Raw genomic sequence first — 22,929 nt, 5'->3', positions numbered from 1 at the left:
ACAGATAGGAATTTTGGATGCTATCAGCCTGCTTTTCACAAAGCTTGTTTTCAGAAGACAGAATTTAAGAGAAGAACATGAGTTAAAAGTGCATTGGGGACCTACACTCGCTGTCCTGCCAGAATTCCCCACTGTCAGATCTGACAGACCAGAGAGAACATATTTTGGTTTAGAGCTTTGGATTAATTTGAATTAAAGGATTTAATATTCACATACAGTATCAAGCTCAGATATCTTATTACAAGCAATTTCCTCTATTCCTTCCAGCCAAAGGGATAACAAACATGTAAGAGGCATCCTGTTTGGGCTCAGTCCTATCCTAACCCTTGTATTTTCAAACGCTGGGAGAGGAGAGAGGTTGCTCTGAGTTGGAGCAATGAAGAGGCCGTCTTACCGTGGAGCATGTCTCCTGCTGACCACTGCCCTCTGAGCCCTGGCCATTCAGCACTATCCAATCTCCCAGGCCCTGTTTACCCCAGTCCCAAGGTGCTGGGGCCAGGGAGGGGATAGACACCCAGGCCCTGCTCAGCGCCACTCAAGGCATCTGGAGAAGGCCAAGAAAGTGGTTCTGGTTTTCCACTTTCAGAGAGTACGTGTATTTGCGAATGGCCTGAGTCTGAGTGAGGATGTAAATGAGGCCATGTTCGTGCAAATTCCAGAAATCTGCAGTGGTTCTGAGCTCCAGCCTGCCTCATAAATGGAGTCACGGCCCCTTTCAGGCTCTTCTGCGGTGTCTCCCACCGTGGTGGACTCTGCCTGGCCTGGAGACAGCCATATTTGCCAGGTTAGCCCATGGGACGCTGTAGCTTCCCTCTGCCCCCCTAGGCAGACTCATGAGAACACACTAGTTTAGCACAGACCTGGCTCAGTATCTGATTTTCAGTCATGCATAAGCTTCATCCACGATCACCAGCCCAGGTCAGCCTGAGTGTCTCCCCAGGTCCCGTCCCTATAAACAGCCTGAAGGAAGCGCTCAGGGTTGGGGGGCCCTTCCCTCCCTCTGCGTGGCTCTGACTCTTCAGTGGCAGCTGAGATGCAAATGCGTTCATCCTCACAATGCACCTCATGGGACAATGCAGCCCAAACCTGAGGGTGCAGTGCTTTTTCTGGGGGAAAGAAAGGGATAAAACTTCTTTCCAGTTTGCTAGATGAATTACAAGAGAACACAGGGTCATGTTTTTGTTTTAATCATTAGAATGCGAACTAGCAGTGTGCTGCTAATTGTTAAACAACAGCTCTACAAGGGGGCATGGTGCCTAGCTTGCCAATGTCTGTGGTATAAACATCCCTGCATGGTTGATTTCAAGCTATCAGTGTCAACAGCTCACACATTCCTGGTAGCTTAAGCATTGTGCCCTACAGGCTGGTACAAGTGGCACCTACATACCACAGGGACTAAAAAAAATAACTGCCCCACGGGAAGGAAGAAAGGAAGGAAGGAAGGAAAAGAAAGAAAGAGAAAACAAATCTCTATTTTAACTAAGAACTAAAGTTGCCTGCTGAAATTTTTAGGAAATAGAATAAAGCCAGAATTGAAATTGTAAGAACAAGACTCTGAGAGGGGTGGGTGTGCTCGCTAGAGTCAGAATCTTGCCGGGGAGATACGCTGAGGGTAGGGGGAGAAGTGTAGGAAACAGCTCCAGCTGCAAAGTTGCACAGGCACAGTCAGGCACCATGGGAGCCAGGTTCTCCCAAGGGAGAGAGCAATGCAACAGGAGCATGTCCGTGGGAATGCTGTGCTTTGTCCAGGGGAGGGAGACCAGCCTGATGGCTGTGGGGAGAAACAAAGTGACCAGAGAGAAGAGAGGCTGTTAAGACTTGAGGGAGTTGTCCAGATGTGGGGATACAATGCAATATGCATCTCTGCTTCCAAATCAAAGATGAACTCCCAATGAAACTGTTGGAAATGTGTAGACAATGAGATGCTGGACTGTCTGATGTTGTCTGTATCAGCAATGTCAGGGCACCCTTAAATGACATACTGATTGATGTATAACTCCTTATGAAGGTCTATACTACTGTAGCAACATGGGGAAAATCTGTTGGTGGGTGGGAATTTGGAGGGGAATCCCAGTCTATACAAAATTGCACCACAGGATTCAAAAATTCAAAATAAAAATTTAACAACAACAAAAGACTTGAGGGAGTAATGGGGAGTTGGCGTCAATGGACGGAGAGGTGCCTGAGCTCTTGAACTCTGAGAAGTAACCCTTCGCAAAAGCAAAGAACCCAGGAGTTGAGGTTAGACACAGGTTTGAAACCCTTTGACAATGAGGATTCTCTCAGCGCACGCACGCACACATCTGTGGGCATGGTGTGTGTGAGTGGTGTGTGTGTGTGTGGTGTATGTGGGGTATATGTGTGGTGTGTGTGGTATGTACGTGTGTGTGGTATGTGCATGGTGTGTGTGAGTAGTATGTGTGTGTAGTGTATGTGGAGTGTGTATGTGTGGTATGTGTGTGCATATGGTGTGGTGTGGTGTGTGTGGTGTGTGGTATGTGTATGCGGTATGTGTATGTGGTGTGTGGTTGTGTGTTGTGTGGGGTGTGTGGGGTGTATTTGTGTGTCATATGTGGTATTGCATGGTGTGTGTGTGGTATGTGTAAATATGTGTGAGTGTTATGTGTGGTGTGGTGTGTGAGTAGTGTGTGGTGTGTGTGGTGTGATGTGTGTGATGTAGTAGCGTGTGGTGTGGTGTGGTGTGGTGTGGTGTGGTGTGGTGTGGTGTGTGTGGTGTGGTGTGTGTGGTGTGGTGTGTGTAGGAGGTGGGGTGTGTGAGTAGTGTGTGTGATGTGTGTGGTGTGGTGTGTGTGGTATGTGTGGTGTGTGGTGTGGTGTGTGCGTGAGTAGTGTGTGTGATGTGTGTGGTGTGGTGTGTGTGGTATGTGTGGTGTGTGGTGTGGTGTGTGCGTGAGTAGTGTGTGGTGGGTGTGGTGTGGTGTGGTGTGTATGTGTGTGGTGTGTGTGTGTGGTGTGTGTGTGTGTGTGTGTGTGTGTGATGGCCCAGAGGGCGAGCACACATGAGAAGTATCCCCGGGTCCTGGGGGCTCTCCCTGTGTTGTCATTGGCTGTCCTCTGGGTCACTAGGAAAGTCAAATGCTGTGACTTGCTGACTCACCGTAAAGGTGGAAGGGCAGGAAACAAACTTTCCTGAAGAGAAGGAGGGGCGTTGATGGAAACATCAGACATTTTCTTTTCAATCCCGTGGTGCCATAAATTAGAAATCTCAAGGGACCGCATCAGGCTCTGGGGCAGGGAATAAGAAAGTGCTGTGTGGGAGCCAAGTGGGAAAATTTGTCTAACACAGAAGGGAAGGCAGGGACGGATCAGTCCCTTCCACATCAGGACCAAAAAATTGGAAAAAGCCCAGAAATTAAGAAAACAGTTTCCAGTGTTTGGGGTTTTGTTTTTAATACATTTAATTTAGCTGTACACCTTCTCTACAAAAAAAAAGTTACTTTTTATAATTTCATAGCACCCGGTGAAATAACAGCGTTAATTCTGTGATGTCACAGAACCAAACTGGAAAATACCAGGAAAGAGGTTTTACTGGGGGGCCCAGTGCAGTAGCCTAGCGGCAAAAGTCCTTGCCTTATATGCGCCAGGATCCCACATGGATGCCGATTTGTATCCCGGTGACCCTGCTTCCCATCCAGCTCCCTGCTTGTGGCCTGGGAAAGCAGTCGAGGACAGCCCAAAGCTTTGGGACCCTGCACCCGTGAGGGAGACCTGGAAGAAGCTCCAGGCTCCTGGCTTCAGATCAGTGCAGCACTGGCTGTTGTGGCCACTTGGGGAGCGAATCGACAGATGGAAGATCCTCCTCTCTGTCTCTCCTCTTCTCTATTTATCTGAATTTCCAATAAAAATAAATAATAATAAATCAAATAAATATTTAAAAAAAAAAAAGAACCACTGGGGATGAGGAAACCAGAAAAGACAAAATTTGAGGCAACAGAGCAATCTGGTGCTAGAAGAGAACACGTGACTTGAGAGGTCAGATGCAGGCCACGTGCAGCAGAGGCACCATCCGTGGAGGTTGGATTAGTGGTCAAGGTCTGCTTGTTCTTGTTCTTGCTCTTTTCCTAAGTCTACATAAAGTTGGAGGCTGGCTTAATAGACCGATGGTCATGCCAAACGGGATTTCTGTTCTTCATTCAAACATTCATTTCTTTCTCTTTATAGCGGAGTGCTCAATAATTCGGGAGGAAAAATACTTGTTCGGAAAGTTGCTGGACAATCTGGTTATAAAGGGAGTTATTCCAATGGTGTCCAATCCCTCTCCCTTCCACGATGGAGAGAATCCTTCGTCATCTCAGGTATGGCTACCACACTGTCAAACGCTGCTAACCTTGACCCCTGAGGACCCCTTGCTCCCCAAGGGGCCCCTTCCTTATGCTCACTCCACAAGAATCGGAAGCATTAGTTCTAATAATTAGGATCATGAAACAATGTGTTAGAATTTCGTGATAAATCACTATCAAGTCAATTTTGGAAATATTAAAAAGCTTCAATTGCTAAGTACCCTGTGGCTAATCTGTAAGTACAATGAAAATTTTAATGAAATGCATTATATTTCATAATCAAGGTTGTAGAACTAGTTGTTTAGCCAGACCAACTGTGCCTCCTTTCTGGAAAATTGTCCCTTGAGATTTCTGTCAGATGAATAAATTTTAACGCAAGCTCAGAGAACTGGACTAGAATTTTATTTTGAAATTTAAAATTTTAATTTAATTATTTCACTTTTATGTAAATAGTTTTACTTAAAAAATGAAGGAAACCATACTTAATTCCAATTATTTATCATTAATTTAATTATTTATCATTAATTAATTTATTAATTTAAATAAATTAATATAATTTATTTAATATAAATTTAATTTAATTATTTCACCCCTTAATCGGCTTCCCCTTTCTAAGGCAATAGAACAAATAATTACTTTCACTTTTCCATGTCAATGAACTAATGACTACTGTGATTTCACAGTGAAAACTATCTTTGTTGTACCATGATCCATCCTCCCACTTTTTAAATTTTGATGAATTTTTGAAGCTCAACATTTGATTTTTAATTTTTGAATTTACAAAAGAAATCAGAACAAAAGTATAATTCAGACCCATACCCCTTTCACTGCTGTTAATGTTCAGTTTGCTTTATCCATTAGCTGTCTATACGTCATTAGGACCCATGAGGAAAAGCAGCCACAGGAACCACGTCCCTTTAACCTGAATTATTTCAGCACGCATCACATGAGAACTAAAGCATTTCCTAAATGACAACACCATTGCCACACCTGAATAAACACTGGTGCAGAACTGTACCTCAAAAACAAGTATTTTTCAAGTGTGTTCAATTATTTCTGAAGTATTATTATTAATATAGAGCCTCAAGTAGTCTTCATAATATTTCCTTTTCTCCTCTCACTTCCTTCCTCTTTTCTATTCCTTCCTTCTCGTTTCCTTCCTCCTTTTCTTTTCTCTTTTTTTTTTTTCGATCCACCTACAATCCCAACAAAATTATGCATTGCATCTAGTTATCACATGCACGTAGTAGCTCTTAGCCTGGAACTATCTCCCATTACAGTCATTTTTTTGGTCACAAAATCCTTGTGCACAGTCTGGACTTCAGACAAATCCTCCTCTTTCCTTGGGTTCAGATTAAATATTCTGGCACAGATTGGTAGTAGCATAGCACAGCCACTGTGTTACACCGCCACAGCCATTCCAAGAGACACACAATGCCAGCTTGTCCAGTTCTTGGTGATGCCAAGGTTTACTTGGATAACGCACCATAGCTCTTCATGGCAAAGATACCTTCTATAACTAATAATATAATTTTATATTGTATTAGAGGTAATAATGAATAATACAAGGTGTCTTTGTATTGGGTGAAGTTTGTTCCTGCAGCAAATAAACCCGATGGTATGAACGTCACGGCTGCTCCTAGTATCGCTTTAGCACAGCCACCCCTTCAGAAGACATGTGATTGGCTGCAGGACTCACCGCAGACACCAAAATCCACAGATGCTCAAATTCCTTGTATAGAATGGTATTGCATGTGCGTAGAATGGAAACGCGCAACATCCTGCATACTTTAAATCATTTTGAATTATAATGCCTAATACAGGGTAACTGCTAAGTAAATAGTTGCTAAATTGTATTGTCCCAGGGATAAGAACAAGAAAATGAAAGCCTGCACAATTCAGCCTGCATGGTACAGATGCAATTCCCCCCCAAATATTTCCTAAGCAAGATGGTTGCATTCACAGGTGCAGAACACGTGCATATGGAGGTCTGTCATTGCAGTCAGACTGCAATAACACAATGACCATTTTTCTAATCCTGCCTTTTCTTCCACATTTATTAGGTAGTATTCTTACATCAAGAAGAATTTTCCACTCTTCACCTGTTATTTTTAAGTGGGCTATAGACTCAAAGACCGGTTTTCAAAATGCCATCTGACCATGTATCCATTGTCATCATCATCCTTTCTGATGCTCAGATTTCCCGAGACTGGCCAGTGGAAGCCCTTCCAGCTGCTGGAGGGTCTACAGTATCATTTAAGCACTACGTCAGATCCCATGCTCCTTTCAGACTTATCCCACAGACCTGAACCACTCACTTTTTCCTAAGGAGAGTCTACAAAATTTTTAAGTAGATGCAGACAAAGTTTTCTGGTTTCCCAACAACACTAAGTGCCATGAGACTCTGTGAGAAAGAGCTACTTCTAAAATGCCGATTGAGGCAAGGAAGAGGGAAAGGTCCCAGGATATGGTGTATCTTGTGATCTGGATGATTGCCTGGGGTCTGCTGCCGTTAACACATCCTATACTCCCAGTCCGTTTCGTGGTTTCTACAGCAGGGTTTATAAGGAGTCTACAAACAGACCTTTTAGGACGCCTCAGCTTGAGCAATCCCTGTTCCTTTCCTGCTAAGTCACACACACCTGTGGTTCAAATTAAACCAGTTTCAGTCTCCATTTTGTAACAAATGATTCCGAGCAGGAATCATAGAAAATGCTAGTGCCCAAAATACAGGTACGTTGGGAGACAGAGAAACGTAACGACCACACGGTGCCTGCCAAGTACCTCCTAGCTAAACAAGAGCACTTCAACCTGCAGTATTTAGCCTGTCATCCAAGATTTCTGAGATTTAGAAATAAACTGATTTCCATGAAAATATAGATTTTAGCGCTTTTTTTTTTTTAATGAAAATCAACCTGCTGAGATGTTTCCCTATAAATCTCAACTTCCTTCTCCCTTCATTGCATGTAACTGTATCTAACCCAAAACACTTTCACCTCTGGTCACTAAACATTCACACTTCTGTGCCAGTTAGGGAACCCTCCTCCTATGGCGGAGTTAGGGGAGCGCACTTGACTGCAACCTATAACTATCAACTCACTGGGGTCAAGGAGCAAGGTTCACGGTCAACACCTTGAACTGGATCCAGCCAGAATCCCCCTCTGAAGACCCAGATGCTTCTGTGACCTTTCTCTGGGTTTCATTTTCTAATTTTTTCAGGTCACAGTGAGCCCATTACCGAACTTACCAAGAATCATTAACTTACTTCGGCAGGGCGGCTGTGGAGAGCCATGTGCATTTGTGATCAGCATGGTCTCTGGCTAGCCCATTGATCCACATTTCCAAAAACTGCCTGCATGCTTTTTTTTTCTGAATGAAAACAGAAGTCCTCAGTCTCAGATGTGAGAAAAATGACAAAGAGAGGCGAACATTATGGCCACCTCACTTTCCCAGGGCCTCGGTCATGGTCTGTACTCGGAATAGGTCTGCGTGGATGGGGGACCTGGGAATGCCAAGTTCCATTCGGCAGGTGATTCAAATGAGGTGAAGTCACGCAAATAAACCCAGATATTTTCCCCCATGTTCACATGAGGCAGCATTTATAGGTCATACAGGATGCAATTTCACCTCTCCAAGGAGCTCTGCAATACCTCTGAAATATTTCCAAATCTTCTCAGTGTAGTGGGTAGGGCCACAGCTCTCCTTATACTTTTTAAGTGGAAAAATGAGTCACGGAAGATAAGGCCATTCAGCAACAGTCACATCCAACCCGACACCTGCATCGCCTCACTCCTAATCACAGACACTCTGTTCTTTGTTCGTCACAGCCTCACAACCCCTTGTGCCACCAGGAGGTTGGGCAAAACTGCACTCTTGACTCTGCTCCACCCCTGGGAACTCCACGCTCTACTTGTCCCTGTCTCCACCACAAGTCCCATCCTGCTGATGTGGTGCCCCCGGGGGAGAGCTGAGATGTTCGCACTGTAGGCAAACTCAGTCATGCTTTGGTGTCTGCAAGCTTTTGGCTTCAAGCCTTGTACAGTTATCCAAGTCCGTTCATGTTCAGGTCCATCCTATAGAACAGCACTGTAGTGGCACAGAACTTATACATATTCCTCTCACACATTGAAACCATTTCTACATTTCTTGCAGTATCTACTACAAGGCTAAGTCCTAGGAAAATCATCGTAATGCTGTATTCCTCAGGGTGGAGGGTGGCAATAGAAAATCTATGTTCAGTACAGATGCATTTTTCCCAAATATTTGCCATCAGCAGTTGGCTGAATTCATAGACGTGTAACTCACAGACACAGAGCACCTACTGCGTCAGATACAGGTGATTCTCTCCCAAGGGGGTGTGGCTTGGAAGAGCCAGGCATTAAGAGATTTCTTTCTGCAACACGTATTTCTTGAGCACCTGCTACACTCCAGACACTGCTTAAAGCCAGGAGAATTCAGTGCTTCCCAAGTCAGAAAAATTACTTTTTTTTTTCAGATGCTTCCTACTGATTGCTTTCAGGTTAATTGCAGAACAACGCTCCTACAGTGCAATTTCAGGCATCACCTCACGGTCACAGAAAGACACGGTGGCCTGCTCAGGCCATTTTCAGTCATCGGAGGCTTAGTACCTGCGAATGCAAGGCCTGATCACTTTGCTTCACTGCCTCTCTTGTTTCCCTGACATACATTTTCCTCTTCCTTACCCGACATCCAAGCAGTCTCTCCCCAGGAGGATAGCACGCAGTTCGTTTTCAAGGCTGATCTGTATCCACCTGCTTTCAGGTTTCTCGATTGCCATGGAACTGAATGACTCCCATAGGATCTGGTAAAGTGAGAAGTAGCCATCTAGGCACACACATTGCCAGCCTGAGACCAGAGCATGCTGTCACCTCAAAGGAGAGCATCCAGAATGTTTCCGGTTCACCTGCAGTTACATGCCAAGCCACATGTATAAGCTCCCATGTCACAAATTCATGAACGAAAGAAGGATTACCAGCGTTCAATAGCTCTGGATCGTGGTGGTTGTATTGATGGCATTCTAATATTCATAAAGCGCAGGCCAGACAGGAAAACAAAAAGCCAACTTGCCTTCCTTAGTAGAATCACAACTCAGAACCAGGGAGACTGACTGCTTTTGTAGAACTTTAGAGAGATCAATTGGAAGAGTCAACCTGTCAGTACGGAACCATCTAAAATTCCTGTGACAAAAATAAATCTCTTCTCTCTCTCTCTCTCTCTCTTTTTTTTTACAGAAAGTAAGCCTCAAAAGGGTGTAACCTACCCATCAGCTCTTACATATTCAGCCTCCAAAAGCCCAGCTGCCAAAGCAGGCAAGTGTCCTCGTGTGATTTAATCTAAACCTTCTGCGTTCACAAACATGCAATATTGTGTTTTGGGAGATGATGTCGAAATCAGCATCTTAACCGGTTGAGCTCCACTGACTTTCGCAGTGTTTTAACAGATGCCAAGAACACGAGCACAGAAACCGATGGGATCAGGTGGCAGGGACATAGGTGGGAAGGCTTTCATTTTTTTTTCTTCATAATTCTAAGATTGTTTTTGTTTGTGTCATTTTTCATTCAGAATGACTGTCGCCTTGCATTCGCTCGTATTGTTACTTTAGATGACACAAGATTCTTTCTGGGAGTGTTTCCTGGCAACTCAGAGGAAAAGGGCTGTAACTACTTAGGTATGAAATGAAGGCAGGCAAAGGAAATGGTGTGGCTTATGTGATAACAGCGAGAAGCTAATCCTAATCACCCAGGCCCAAAATGCACAGTTTATAGGATTATGTCAACCTGACTTCCATTTGAGCCACAAGTGGTATACAGGTAGCTTTCAAGCCAAAAAAACAAACGACAACAACAAAAAAAAACCTTTTTGCAGGATTCTGTGTTAAATCAATAATTGCACTATACATTATTGTGTCTTTGGGGTGTTTTGATTTTCCACACAAAGAGAAGCTTTATAATGGGATTTTGCATTTGCTTCCAGAAACTATTGATGTACTTCAGATGAATGTGGCTTAAGAAAGTGATGGAAGCTAGCATTTACTGAGCCTTGGCTGAGTTGCCAGGCACTGTTTCAAGCGCTTTACCTGTTCATTGCTTTTAATCACCCCCAGGCTACTCTTGGTTTATCCTATTCTTAACGCCTAATTTACAGGTTGAAGTCAAGTCAGCACAGATAAACTAAGTAACTCACCAAGCCGCCAGAAATAGAGCTGAGAAGCCAACCTGGACAGCTTAGCCCCAGAAAGCCCCGTCTAAATCTTTATCCTAGGTTTTCCTTATGCTAAGAACCTTGCCTGTGGAGTCCCAGTTTGGGGAACTTTGCCTCATAAATAGGGACATCTTGTTTTTTCCTTTAGTAACTATGCTAACTGTATCTTTCCTGGCTTTTTAATTAATGAATTGCTCTAGACTTGTCTGCTTAATTGTAAGGATACAAGTGCTGCCACCCACCAAACCCCCAAAACAGCCAAAAAAATGTTAAAGAAAAACAAAGCAAAAGTCATCACACTACTTGACTTTTAAAAAAAAAACACGGGCCGGCGGCGTGACCTAGTGGCTAAAGTCCTCACCTTGAATGCGCCAGGATCCCATTTGGGTGCCGGTTCTAATCCCGGCAGCTCCACTTCCCATCCAGCTCCCTGCTTGTGGCCTGGGAAAGCAGTCCAGGACGGTCCAAAGCCTTGGGACCCTGCACCCGTGTGGGAGACCTGGAAGAGGTTCCAGGTTCCCGGCTTCGGATCAGTGCGCACCGGCCCGTTGTGGCTCAATTGGGGAGTGAATCATCGGACAGAAGATCTTCCTCTCTGTCTCTCCTCCTCTCTGTATATCTGACTTTGTAATAAAAATAAATCTTTAAAAAAAAACACACAACAAAGCTATAGTGATTAAAAGTGCATGATATTAGCATGAAGCACGTACCCAGGACTATGGAATGAAACAGAAAGCCTAGAAGTAGAAGAAATGTACAGCCATCTGATCTTTGATGAAGTTACTGAATTACATATTGGTGAAAGAATAGTCTCTTTGATAAATTGGGGGTGGGAAAATTGCATTTCCACATGCAGGATAGTAAAACTGAACCCAATCTCCCACCATGACTCACTATTTACAAACATGAACTCAAATTCAATTAAAGACTTACTGTTATCTTTAAATAAACAAATATAATTTTCTTTTAAAAAGACAAATATAAGATCTGAAACTATGAATTAATAGGAGGAATAGGAAATATACAAGGGCATTGTAATGCATAAGGATTTTTGTCTTACCTGTCTCCCCCCCCCAAAAAAAATAAAAAGCAAAACTAGACAAGTGGGATTTCAACAAATTAAAAAGTTTATATACAGCCAAAGAATCAATCAACAAAGTAAAAAAAAATCCACAGAACAGGAGAAAATATTTTCAAGCTACAAATATGACAAAGAATTAAAAACCAGAACACATAAGGAACTCACACAACTCAAGAGCAATAAATAAAGTACAATAGATTAAAATAGACATTGTCCCACAGAGAATGTAAGAATAAGCAATGGATAAATAAAGAAAATGCACAATATCACTGACCATCAGGGAAATGCACATGAAAACCACAAGACATCACCTCACTCTGGTTAGGTTGGCTATTCCCAAAAACACAAAACATAACTGGGGCTGCAGAGTATATGGCTAAGAGGGAACCCCTGCATTCTTCAGTGGGAAAGCTGAATTAGTACAGACCTTGCGGAAAAGAGCGTGGAAGTTCCCCCAAAACATTGCCAACAAAACTATTACATGATACAGAAATCCCAGTCCTGGGTTTATCTACAAAGCAATGAAATCAGTTTCTCAAAAGAGATATACACACTCCCTTAGTCATCACAGCACAGTTCACAGCAAGCAAGCGTACATCCACCAAGTACGGGACATAGCACAGTGGGATGCTATTCAGACATCAAAAAAAAAAATGAACTTCCATAATTTGTAATAACATAGATAACATTAGAGGTGATTGCGTTAAGTGGAACAAGCCAGGTATACAATGATCAGCACGGCATGATCTCACTTCCATGGAGTCAGGAGTCGATCTTAGAGAAGTTGAAAGGGAAGAGAATGGTGGTTCAGTGCCTGGAGAAGGTGGGGAAGAGGAGAGGAAGGGAAGGGGACAGGGAGGGGTAGTAACATGTACTAAGTACAGTTAGAGGAAAGAAGTTCTGGTCTTCTGCACAGTAAGGTGTGTCAGGTAACAATAATGCCCTGTGTATCTTAAAAGCTAGAATTCCAAATGTTTTCAACATAAAAAAATAGTAAATATTTGAGAAGATACATTTATCAATTGAACATCACACAATGTGTACAGGTAGCAAAGTACCACATAGTATCTTATAAATACATATAATTTTCTTTACCAGTTACAAATTTTAAAAATATATATTTTAAAAGAACCCTAATTGCAAGGATATAGCTATTCCCTTCCGCCACCCACAAGCTGGCAGCAGGTGGTAATGTTTCATGGCCCATTTCTGTGGTGTCATCCGCCTTCTGTAGCTGTGGACACAGGGAAGAACAGCTGACAGAAGTCTCCTTAGGTGGCAGGTGTCTGTGGTTTCATCTGGCCCGGAAGCCAGAGCTAATATCCCAGTTTCTGAGTACTTGTCGCATGTGGCTGGCTGTCTTGACTTAAGGGGTTGGTGTTCAACTTCATTTTAGACCCTTCATGTTCTGCAGAAATCTGGGTCCCCACCCCTTTCTCCAAGCCAGCTTCCTGATCCCTGGGTACAACAACCTCCTGGGCAGCTCTTTCCCACGGAGCCATGGGAAGTGCTGAGGCTCCCTTTGGCACTCTCTGGGGTCTGAGAACAGGGATGGGATGAAGTGCTTCCTCTTGCATCTCGCCTTATTTCTTAACCTAAGGCCTACAGACCCGATTTACTGTAGCTGCACCTGCAACCCTTACAGCCATGGGGCTGGGACAGTCCCCATACTCCAAAAGACTTAGAAAAAAAGAAAAAAAAAAGGCTCAGAAAAAAAGAGGGAGGGAGGAAGAGAAAAAGAAAGGAAGGAAGGAAGAAAAGAAAGAAACAAAAGAAGGAAAGGAGAAAGGAAGGAAAAAATGAAGGAAGGAAGGAAGAAAGCAGGAAAGAAAGAAAGAAATGAAGGAAGGAAAAGAAAGAAAAAAGAACAGGGAAAAGGCCCAATGTACTAGTTTTGGAATGCTGACGTCCCATATATTGGAAGGCTAATTAAGAGTCTGCTTCTGATCCAGCTGCTCACTAATGCACCTGGGAAGGCAACAGGACATCATCCAAGTGCTCACCTCTGACCCTCGTGGTGGTGTTCCTGGCTCCTGGCTTCACCCTAGTCAGCCCAGCCATGAAAGTCATTTGGACAGTGAGCCAAAGGTCAGAAGATTTCTTTTTCTTTTTTTCTTTTTCTTTTTTTTTCTTTTTCTCTTCTTTTTCTTTTTTTAATCGGAAAGGCAGATGTACAGAGAGGAGGAGAGACAGAAAAGTAGATCATCCATGGTTCACCCCACAAGCTACCGCAAAGGCTGGAACTGAACCAATCCGAAGCCAGGAGCCAAGGGTTTCTTCCAGGTCTCCCACGTGGGTACAGGGTCCAAAGGCTAAGGGCAATCCTTGACTGCTTTCCCAGGCTACAAGCAGGGAGCTGGATGGGAAGCGGGGCTGCCAGGATTAGAACCAGTGCCCAATTGGAATCCCAATGCATTCAAGACTAGTACTTTAGTCACTAGGCTATCATGCCGGGCCCAGGTCAGAAGATATCAATGTCTTTCCCTCTCCTTTTCTCTGCCTTTTAGATAAAAACAAAAACAAAACCCAAACAAGCTCTGCTCCTACAATGCGAGCAGAAGCATCTGTGTACCCGTGACACAGAAGAGCAGTGGTAGGAGAGCCTTGTCTCCCCTCTTTTGGGGGCCCCTGCCGCTGCAGTGTTGTTGAATGACTATCTGGCACCTCCCACCTTTGCTTCTTAGTGGGGGTGGGCAGGGAGGAGACAAGGCCCAGGGGAGGGGAATGAATTTCTTCCTATCCTGAACGCTGCACCCCCAGGCTGCCTCCATCCCATCTGCTTGCCTTCCGCTCACTGGCCTTGAGCAAGGTGGCTCTGGTGTTTGTTTTGCTACCTGTACTGGTTGCACAGGAATGGCCCCAGTTGTGGCAAATTCACCGGCATTCCTTCTGCTTTAGAAAGGTGCACTTAGGCCCTTCTGACTTCAGCTTTTGGCTGGAATCTGGGTAACAGGAAGCCTCCCATGCCATCTCCTGTAACCATGGCCATCTCTCTAATAGGTGTTTCTGCGTGCCAGACACCTGTGCGACAACAATCCTGAGACTGGGGCCAAGTGTCTTCCCTCCTTGCAACTAAGGAAGCTGCTGTTACAGAAGCTGCGCTCAGACAAGCTTAGGCACTTGCCCAGGAGCATAGTTCTACCAGCCCACACAAAATCCAAACTCTGAGTTTCTCACTTTGCAATTAGGGTTGAGGCCAGAGAAACTGATGTGGTCGAGATGAGGTGGGGCAGGAGTGATGGCCAAATGACAATTGGAATTATAGGGTCAATTCCATTTCTTTTGAGGACCTCCATAGGAGAGATCATTTCCAGAACTTCTCTGTCCTAAGTACCACGGCCAAGTTTAACACCAGCTACACCCAACAAGGACTTGTGCTAGTTGCCTAAACCTTGGCATCCAAGAGAATACATGGTCTAGGGCACTTTTCCCACAATCTGCTTTTACTTCAATTCATTCACTGTTGATGTCTTTGTCCTGCTTACACCTCAACCTCCCATGACAGTGCCACTAGATGTTACCGTCAACTTCTTAGTACCAGATCATGCATGGTCTTCACAGCCAGAAACCCAAAGCTCACTCATTCATTCTCCATATATTAAGCATCTCCTGCATGAGCTAAGTATACCAACATACCATACCACACCACTTCTGATCCAGCTCCCTGCTAATGCACCCAAGAAAACAGCACCTGACCCAAGTACTAGGGCTCCTCCCATCTATGTGGGAAACTCAGCAGGGTTTGCTGGCTCCTGGCTTCAGCTGGTCCAGCCCCCCAGCCATTGATCTATTTGAAGAGTGAATTGGCAAGAAAGATCAGCTTCTCCTTTTCTCTCTGGAACTCTGACTTTAAAATAAATACATCTTTCTTTACAAAAGAAAGTCACAAGCTCTCTAAAGAGTAAAAGTTGGCCCATCTGAGTCGAAGATGCCAGTGAGAACCATCAGAGGGGCCCTTCAGTGCTGCTTTTCTTTAAATGACAAATTCCCATAGAAATTGAGGGTAGTGGGAGAGAAAGCAATGCAAGAACCAGCAATTATTCGGCCCTCAGCCTGTAGTTACCAAATTTGTCTTCATCTAAGAACGTGAGTTAGCAGGTAAATCATGTTAGGATGACCCCAAAAAGCATAACAACCTTCTTCCAGGAAATGTTCTCATTGGAAAAACTGAAGCATCTCAGTCCGCCGTGTGGGCTCCCGCTGAGGACAGATCTGAAGCCAGCCATTGCAAGGCTGTTCCCCCAGGAAATTAGCAACCATTGAGCATAGGCTGCTATTTGGCTAGCACCTTGGCTGTGGAGAGCTAAAGCAAAACAGGGAAATGTTGATTTGTAGAAATTAACCAAAAAACTGAGAAAGCACATTTCTGGTGCCACAGCGAGAGAAGGGAAAGCGCATCTTTATTAGTGGCTATGGAGCAAGACCAACAGGAAACTCCTCCCGCTTCCCCTGGGCCGTGTGCTAAGTGCCTGCCCTGGAAGCAAGTCAAGCCCAAGTTTGTTGCAACAAGGTGGACTTCTCAAGAACCTCTCGCTGCCTGGCCACAGCAAGGCCATTCTTCACCCTCTCTTGAGATCAGATGGCTTTGATGAGCTCTCAGGATTCTTGGGCCATGTCTAATAGAATCTCTTCAGGACTCTAAAAGCTGCTCATGACTTACTTTCCAGAATATTCCTCTTGTGTGAAAAACAACATGTGGATCCATACCTTGACTCTTGTTTCCTGTTACCTATGTAAGCTTCAAAAGGTTTTCCGACCTCTCAGAAAAACCATTTCTTATCTTCAAACTAAGAATGTGTGATCAACATTAAATGTGAGGGGCTGGCATGGTGGCATAACAGGTAAAGTTTCCACATGTTACGCCAGCATCCTATATGAGTACCAGTTAGTGTCCCAGCTGGTCTGCTTCCAATCCAGCTCCCTGCTAATGATCTGGGAGAAGCACAAAAAGATGAACCAAGTACTTGGGTCACTGCCATCCATTCACTTTAGATGAAGCTCCTGGCTTCAACCTGGTCCAGCTCTGGCTATTGCAGCCATGTGGAGGTGGGGGTGAACCAGTAGATTAAAGATCTCTTTCTCCCTAACTCTTCCAAGTAAATCGATATTAAAAATAATATTAAAAGTGAATGCTAATGCAAATTATCTGGCACACAGTAGATGCCAAATGCATATGAGATATCTTGCCCTGCCCCCCGCCATGTAGAACTTGTAACAGGGAAAAAAATGTAATGATAGAACCACATCCTATCTCAATCTTCTACTGCCCATGCATCATGCCAAATTGTCTTCCGTCTCCTTCACTTCACCTTATCTTGACCCACTGAGAGCACTGGGAGGATGGATAAACAGGCAAGGTCATAAATGACAGCTTCAGCTGTTTGTTTAGTGCCTATCATGAACCAAGCACCAAGAGGGTCCCTTCTATGCACGACATCCAATTCCAGCAGCAGCCTACCAAGTAGGTGTGGCTATCTGCTCTATACAGCCGAGGGAGCCAGGCTCGGAAAGCTTGAATGACAACATTGGGGAGGGTGGAGGAGCCAGTTACGATCCTCAAATCAGAATTCCAAAACCTGCCCACCCACCCCTCCATGGATCAGAAACTCTAAGTAGAGACCCAGAATCTGCATTTTTACCACCACTGTGAGATGATAAGCCAAGGATAGGGAACTCTAAGCACACAACACCTGTGGCTGTTGAGAAGGTGGCCATTTGCAGCTGTCCTTGACCATTTCCAACAGTAATCCTTGGATGTCAAAAGCATAAGAGAACTTTAAAAGTGCCTCTTTTTAAAGATTTATTTATCTTGTATTGGAAAGTCAGATATACAGAGAGGAGAGACAGAGAGGAAGAGCTCCCATCTGCTGATTCACTCCCCAAGCCACCGCAAATGCCAGAGTGGAGCTGACCCAAAGCCAGGAGCCTGAAGCTTCTTGCAGGTCTCCCATGCAGGTGCAGGGTCCCAAGACTTTGGGCTGTCCTTGACTGATTTCCCAGGCCACAAGCAGGGAGTTGGATGGTAAGTGGGGCAGTCGGGATGTGAATCAGCGCCCATATGGGATCCCTGCACATGCAAGGCAAGGACTATAGCCACTAGGCTACTGCGCCAGGCCCAAGAAGTGCTTTTCCAGGAAAGTCTTTGAGGAAAAAAAATCAGATTTCCACATTATCTGAAATTGTATAAAGAAGCCATTTTACTGGATGTGTTTCAATTGCTCATAAAGAACTTGGTTCCAGGAAGAATTCACCTCGGCTCACATCAAAAACACTATACTGAGTGAAGAACTCGGAGCAACCAAAGCCAGTGAAGGGATTTCCTCTGTGCTGGGCAAGGCAGTTCTCACCCATGCAGGAGAGTAAGCAAAACCAGCAGGCCAAGCAATCCCCCAAAGTCCAGAGAAACGGGCTTTAGGACAAGTCTGTTTTCTAAGCACTTAGCGCAGACTGCCCTCAGGATATTTAACCACTCTTTTAGCAAATCCATTCTACTGAAGACAGACTGGAGTGTCAGAAGCTAGGCAATTAGACAATGGTGTCAGAAAACAATAACTCATAGTTTCCAATATATCTGTACTTCTTAAAAGTTTACCTTTTTATTGAAAGGTATCAAGATATACTTAGGCAAGATCTTTACAGATCAGATCAGTGTATATTTTCCTAATAATACCATATTTGTAAGATTGAAAATACCATACATAATAAGCTTAAGGTGGGAAAAATGTTCACTTGCAACTGTCACAATGAGCAATTTCTAATTAAAATGTCCTATCAGTACATATGTATGTGAAGATCAGTATATATGTATGTGTTTCTCTCCAAATTTATATTTAATATCTTCTCCCTGTATGAAGGAGATCAATCTTAGGCCTCTGGCTTCCAAAAGTCATCAGTGCCTCCTGGCATTTCAGAGCAAATCAGGCACTCCTGAGAATTTCAGAACCTCCCTGGGACTTGTTAGAAAAGCCAAATCCCTTCAAAGGCATGAGAAAGATGGTCCAAACACTCCAAGAACTCTACCCGACCTTGAGTGCTCTGGCATAGCCCACAGGCAGATTCAAGGGTAATCAACTACTAACAAGAAGCAGGGTGAATGAAAGGTCTGTTTTCTGCCTTGGCCAGCTCATGCCTGCAAGGTTAACCTGAGTGACTGAACTCCAACCCCAGCTCCAGAGTCTCTGTTCCCTGAGCTGCTCTCCCAAGTCGTTGCAGGAGTGGCAGGGCTGGGTGTGGAAGCATGCAGCTGCCAGTGCTGGGGGCTCCCCAGCATGCCTTTTGCATCCAGCTCCTCCAGGGTACAGCTCCAATGCCATTCCTCAGGCGGCCACATAATGTCACAGAGGAAGCAGGGTGGTCCCCAGGAAGAGAGCGATTCCTTCTTATCTCTGATGCTGTCCCCTTGGGCTGCTGTCCTGTGAACCAACAAGGCATCACCCTGAAGTAGAGGGATGCTGAAAGGGGGTTAAAAATGCTCTCCCTCGCTAAAGACACCCACCTCCAGCCCCTGGAACTTCAGCATGTTTCCTTGTAGTGGCAAAGGAACTGGGGATGAAAAGCCAGACTAATGTGACTAAATTAAAAATCTGGACACGGGGATTACCTGGGTGGGCCCTAAATGCAGTCAACTGCATCCTTATAAAAGGGAGGAGGCAGATCTCACACCCCCCAGGTAAGGTCGGTACCTTACCTGGGCAGGTAAAGGTGAGTAGAGGAAGAATTGAGAATGCTGACCTTGCAGGTCAGGAGCACCCACAGCCAGCAGACACAGAGCAGATGCTGCCCTACAGCCTCCTGAGGGCACCTCAGGGTACTCAGCACAGCTAACACCTTGAGTCTTAACCCAGTACACTGCTTTTGGCATTCTAGCCACGAGACAGTACCTCTGTGTGGCTTGGAAGCTCCCAGTGTGTGGTAATTTGTCATAGCAGCCCTGGAAACTAACACAGATGCACAGGGGGCAGCTTGTACCCCGAGTGGGGCCCAGCATGACATGTGGTAATGAGTAGTGGTTCTAGCCCAGGGTTGGGGTGCCATGTCCCCTCAGGAACCTCAGTGTGTCTCCCTCTGCTTAAGACAAACCCCCATGTGCTCAGTGGTGGCCATTTATGCCCTTGCCCTAAACCTTCAGTCCTACTCTCTGGGTACCCGGAGCACAGCCTGAACCTCCACTGACAGAAAGGCAACTGCAGCTCTGCAGGACATTGCAGAAGGACTCTAATCTTCTCGCGTGGATGAGGAGAGATGCTCACACGGACTGCTCAGATCCTGAGCCACAGGTGCCTGCAACACCAGCATTCCACATGGGCAACAGATTGAGTCCCGGCTGCTCCACTTCCAACCCAGCTTCTTGCTAATGTGCCTGGGAAGGCAGCAGCAGCAAGCAGCCCAAGCACTTGGGCCCCTGTCACCTGTGAGAGAGAACTGGATGGATTTCCAGGCTCCTAACTTCAGCCTGGCTGAGCCCTGGATAGCACAGCCATTTAGGGAGTGTGGCGTTTGAAAGATCTCTCATTCATTCATTCATTCTCTCTCTCTCTCTCTCCCCTTGCTCTAAGTCTGATTTTCAAATAAATCCATCTTTTTAAAAGGAAACTAGATAACCTTTATCTTAGTTCTGTTTGTCCATTTCAGAGACCAGGAAACTGAGAGCTAGATGACCTGTTGATCATGAACCAACAGGAAAGTCACAGGGGAGGCCCTGAAGGTGCCCTCCATTTGGAGGCTAGTGCCAATTCAAACAGGAAAAAGAAATAAAAATGTGTCACAAACCATTGCTCGTAATGTGGTGCCCAATAAATTAATTTGGCAATTAATCATGCTCTATCTTACCTATTTGGTTGTAGTTTCTGAACTTTCATTTAAAATATTATTTAATCTTGGTTGCTTACTGATTTATTTCTCTGCAATTGTGTATTCCTTTAGGCAGGAATTACAGGCTATTTGGACTTTACCTCCCTTCAGCCAGCATGGCTCTTGTTCAGTAAAAGTTTATGGTTTCTGACCCCATATCAGCCTGCAAGCCTTGCAAGCCTTGCCATATAATTCTATATTCTTACAGATGAGATGACAAAAGCCTTTCATTTGCCATTTCTTCCAGGGACAACCACACAGCCAATCACCCTGATGCCAACTCTGGCCACCACCGTAGCTGAGGACACCCACACGAACTTGCCAAGGCCATCCCCACCCGCAGCCTTTGCTGCCAGCAGTCCAAGACCACAGCCTGTGGGACACAGAAGCCGGCAGACGGGTCAGTAGGTAGAACGCATCACTGCATGCTAAAAGTGTGGAGATGCAGGTGTAGAGTAGCCACTGTCTGAATCGCTCATGTTGCTGCCATGTGCAGAGTGGGCTGGAACTCCCCGGACCTTGGCCCAGAGATATGTGGCTGTGTCCTCCCAGATTCAAGGAATGGTAGCCTTCTAAAAGGTAGGACTGCTTGTTGCATACATTTGAAGGGAGGAATTTGGGTGCAACTTTACTGTTGCAGGGTTCACATTTCTCCAAAGGACCCGCAGAAGGGATGGTAGATTTTGATGTAAGCATCACTGTCTTTGGGATTCTGTTGTTGTTTTCAGTGACAAATTACATGCACCTGCAAGTCTTCAACTATTAGAACCAAACCAAAGCAAAACAATTTCTTTAGTAAAACTCAGAGGGCTGAAACTGTTGTCCATTTTCTGATTTTCTTGCCTGATCGTGTTTTAGACTTTATCAAATCCCAGGTGACAGAATTCATCTTGGCACCCTAACAAACAGGGCCTTACAAGCACATGGAATAATCCACTCTCAGGTTTCTGCCTTGGCTTCAATCAGCACCAGCCTGGGCTAATAAGCAGCTATCTCATTTCAAAGATTTTTCTGGCAAGTGGAACAGGAAATTCTGCAGCTGGGCACCACCACCGTTCCAGCAATTTTTTTTTCCTGAAAACTTCCTACCTGGTGCCACTTTAGCCTCGCAGTGGGGAGTGTTAAGGGCTTGTTCCGATCAGCCTCCCACTTGCAGCTTTCAGCTGTTGACTGCCACGTAGACTCACCCTTGTCACCTTTCGTGGGGACTCTGGGTGTTTTTCCCACCCAGTTTCTTATTGACCACATGGAAATTAGCACTTTCCTAAGCACCTTAACATAATTCACTTAAGGAATCCTTCGCAAGAATCTTGTGACATAGACTCCTGTCTTCTCCATCACTGGAATACCCCCACGGTAGGGATGAGGAAACCAGGAAGGGGAGACCATGAGGAAACTGGGCCCCAGCCACACAGTTAGGAAGTGACCCTGCAGCTGGGCTCCCCGACTCCCCTGCCATCAACCAGCACACCCCAGTCCCAGGGGAGCACATCATCACATGGATGCAGTGGCAATGTCTGAGGCCTGCCCAACTTCTTCCGCAATTAAGAACAAATAGCAAAGTGGCCATAGGCTGCAGATTGTACACCAGGCCCAAGGCAGGCTCCAAATTTTACAAATCTTACTCAAGAATTCTACGAAATGGGGATAGGAAAGACAATGCCATTTTTATGGATGACTCTTGAGATGAAATAAGAAAGATCTTGGGACGTTTTGAAGAACAAAGGCTTCCCAAGACCCTTTCCTTGTGTAATGCAGGCTGATGCTAAGAGAGTCATCTAAGTGCTGATGGTGACAGAGAAACACCAAGAAAGGATTCTGGGTGACCAAGGTGGACCCGGCTCCTGTTGCCACGAGTTTTGTTATTTTTCCATCTCAGGTGTTTGACTTTTAGTTCCTTGATTCTTTTCAAAAAGAGGTTTGAGTATACAAGGAGCTGTTTTCTTCTTAGAGGATGTCAAGCCTTACATAAAACTTATAAATAAATATATGGCATATTTATTTGGCTACCCTGAGACCTTGGAAATCCCATTGCAAGTTGGACTGTACTCTGGAAAAACATCAAGCAACTTGAAGTAGTGGCTTCCAAGCTGGAAAAGCTGCATTATTCCTGGCTTGGGGACAGGGGCTTGGGCACACAGCCTCTCTTGCCCCATCGGTGTTGATTCTTTACCTTGTCCACACCCGCTTGCAAGCCGACCAGACACGGCTAGCCACATAGCACAAGCGCTCCGTGTGGTGTGCCCTGTAACTGTTTAGGAAGGTGCCAAATTGGAGAGAATGGGAGAACTCTTCAAAACTTGCATCACCTACACAGGAGGCTTTCTGTAGCCAGGGAGTGAACGTTGATGCTCAAACACATCGTCTTTTGAAAACAAGTTTGATGCTTTTGATGCAGTTGAGATATTTTTCATACACAGCTCATCCATGGAAAACATATAACCCAATGGTTTTTATTGTATTTAAAGTTATACA

At 44.9% G+C, this 22,929-nt stretch overlaps 1 protein-coding gene across 1 annotated transcript in view; it reads left to right on the top strand.

Annotated features, from left to right (window-relative positions):
- LOC101530025 (vitrin) overlaps positions 1 to 22,929 on the top strand; it is an 87,790-nt gene that overhangs the window by 27,963 nt on the left and 36,898 nt on the right. Inside the window, exons 4-6 of the mRNA XM_058668095.1 lie at positions 4,183 to 4,316; positions 9,554 to 9,637; positions 20,663 to 20,854. Of these exons, the coding sequence (XP_058524078.1) occupies positions 4,183 to 4,316; positions 9,554 to 9,637; positions 20,663 to 20,854 (410 nt within the window). The remainder of the gene's footprint in view (positions 1 to 4,182; positions 4,317 to 9,553; positions 9,638 to 20,662; positions 20,855 to 22,929) is intronic.

This window comes from Ochotona princeps, chromosome 8, assembly GCF_030435755.1.
Source record: "Ochotona princeps isolate mOchPri1 chromosome 8, mOchPri1.hap1, whole genome shotgun sequence".
In the NCBI taxonomy this organism is placed as follows: domain Eukaryota; kingdom Metazoa; phylum Chordata; class Mammalia; order Lagomorpha; family Ochotonidae; genus Ochotona; species Ochotona princeps.
This window is presented reverse-complemented; position numbering and strand designations above follow the sequence as displayed.